Below are 1,818 nucleotides of genomic sequence, written 5' to 3'. Positions count from 1 at the left end.
AGTATATTTTGGTATTTTATCTTACCAATCCCATAAAAATGAATAACAAATTTGATCCTGGTTAGAATTGAACAAAGGCAGTCAAGAGGCAAAACTAACTACTATAAGGCATCCAAACCTTTAGCATTTAAACAGGACTTGGTTTAAGTTCAAACTGGTCCGATTCAGTCTCTCACACCTGCACTACAATCATCATCATCATCATCATCATCATCATCATCATAGTTTAGCATCCACTTTCCATGCTGGCATGGGTTGGACGGTTTGACTGAGGACTGGCAAGCCAGGAGGCTGCACCAGGCTCCAATCTGATCTGGCAAGGTTTCTACAGCTGGATGTCCTTCCTAACGCCAACCACTCCGAGAATGTAGTGGGTGCTTTTTATGTGCCGATGCATAATTAATTCAAAATAATGTGATTAAACGAGGATTATATTCAACAGAATAATCTGAATTATAAAAGGTTAATTTAGCACTTTACCATTTTTGCCATCAGTAAAACAAAAAGCAGTTTCTGTTAATGGATTCCATTTCCTTAACCCTTTTGGTACTACATTTCTTTCGAAATACGCTGCCTGTGTTTCAATTAATTTTGGAAATAATGAGGAATTTAGTAAAATAACTTTGTCATTAATTAGGCTTGTGTTTGGAACATCAACAGACATAGAATTTCGATAGAAAGACTTAATTTGGATAATTTCAAAAAAGGAAGTTTGTACTATAGGCCCAAGGGCGGTCACTGGCAGGTTGGAATCAAAGGTTTAAAGGTACACCATTCCATATGTACTGGAACATTCCATATTTAAAGAAACATTCCATCTGCAGATAGAATTAAGGTTTATTATGTATAAACATTTTTATCAGGAAAGAATCTGAAGTATATCAGTTTGTTATCTGCTAGGCTGCTTTAATTAGCATAGTTTCTTTACTCTGCTAGGTTGCTTTAATTAGCATGGATTCTAAACAGTTAATAATTATGCTGTAGTTTAACTGAAGTGGCTGGGATGGTAGGGTCTTAAAATAAATACTTTTCTGCTTTAGTTCCATCTGTATGCATTTTGAGTTCAAGTGGTGCTCAGGATCAATTAAGTAAGCTCTCCCCTACAACCCTGTAAACTGTCTGTCAGTCTCAGCCTTAGACATTACTATTGCAGCATAATTAAGTTTCTCTATTAATTATCATATCCGGTAAGTTCACTGTTATCAATCCACTGCAGGGAAAAGTTCAACTCTTGTCAATTCACCATTTTTTGTCAATAAAATAGTTTTTAACTATCAATGGTAAGATATTATGGATGTATTTTCTCAGTAAACTTTCCTTGCAGTGAAATTTCTTCATGGAGAATTGATGGCAGTGAACTTAACTGTAACCATTAATTATGTTTATATTAAGCATTGTAATATTGTGTTTTTTCTTCAGATCATATGCAAAACTCACAGAGCAACACACTCAACTGGCAGTCTTCATCTTTGCAACCTCCACTGGCACCTCCACCACAGCCACCATCATCATCTGTACCATCTCTCGATCCTCCCACACCAATGTTTGGTCTCTCGGCCAGTGGTCTCAATACCTCAATGGGAAGCGGTGTAGCAAGTAGTGCTGGACTCTCGGAATCTATTCGGAATCATGCTTCAAGAGATAACGAAGATGTTGAAATAATGTCCAGTGATTCCTCCAGCAGCAGTTCGAGTGATGAAGAAAACCCTTAATGTCTCAGAGTTTTTTTGTCTGTCTTTATTTGTTGTAACATTAATAAAATTTCTATTAGTTTTTTGTTGTAATGTTTTTTAATCTTTCCGTTAATTGAACAACATC

At 36.1% G+C, this 1,818-nt stretch overlaps 1 protein-coding gene across 1 annotated transcript in view; it reads left to right on the top strand.

The window, feature by feature from the left end:
* LOC106877818 (mediator of RNA polymerase II transcription subunit 4) overlaps nucleotides 1-1,773 on the top strand; it is a 7,611-nt gene extending 5,838 nt beyond the window's left edge. Inside the window, exon 6 of the mRNA XM_014926835.2 lies at nucleotides 1,420-1,773. Coding sequence (XP_014782321.1) covers nucleotides 1,420-1,712 — 293 coding nt within the window. The 3' untranslated portion in view covers nucleotides 1,713-1,773. The remainder of the gene's footprint in view (nucleotides 1-1,419) is intronic.
* The last annotated feature ends 45 nt before the right edge of the window (nucleotides 1,774-1,818 follow it).

The sequence above is a fragment of the Octopus bimaculoides genome, chromosome 19 (genome assembly GCF_001194135.2).
Source record: "Octopus bimaculoides isolate UCB-OBI-ISO-001 chromosome 19, ASM119413v2, whole genome shotgun sequence".
In the NCBI taxonomy this organism is placed as follows: Eukaryota; Metazoa; Mollusca; class Cephalopoda; order Octopoda; family Octopodidae; genus Octopus; species Octopus bimaculoides.
This window is presented reverse-complemented; position numbering and strand designations above follow the sequence as displayed.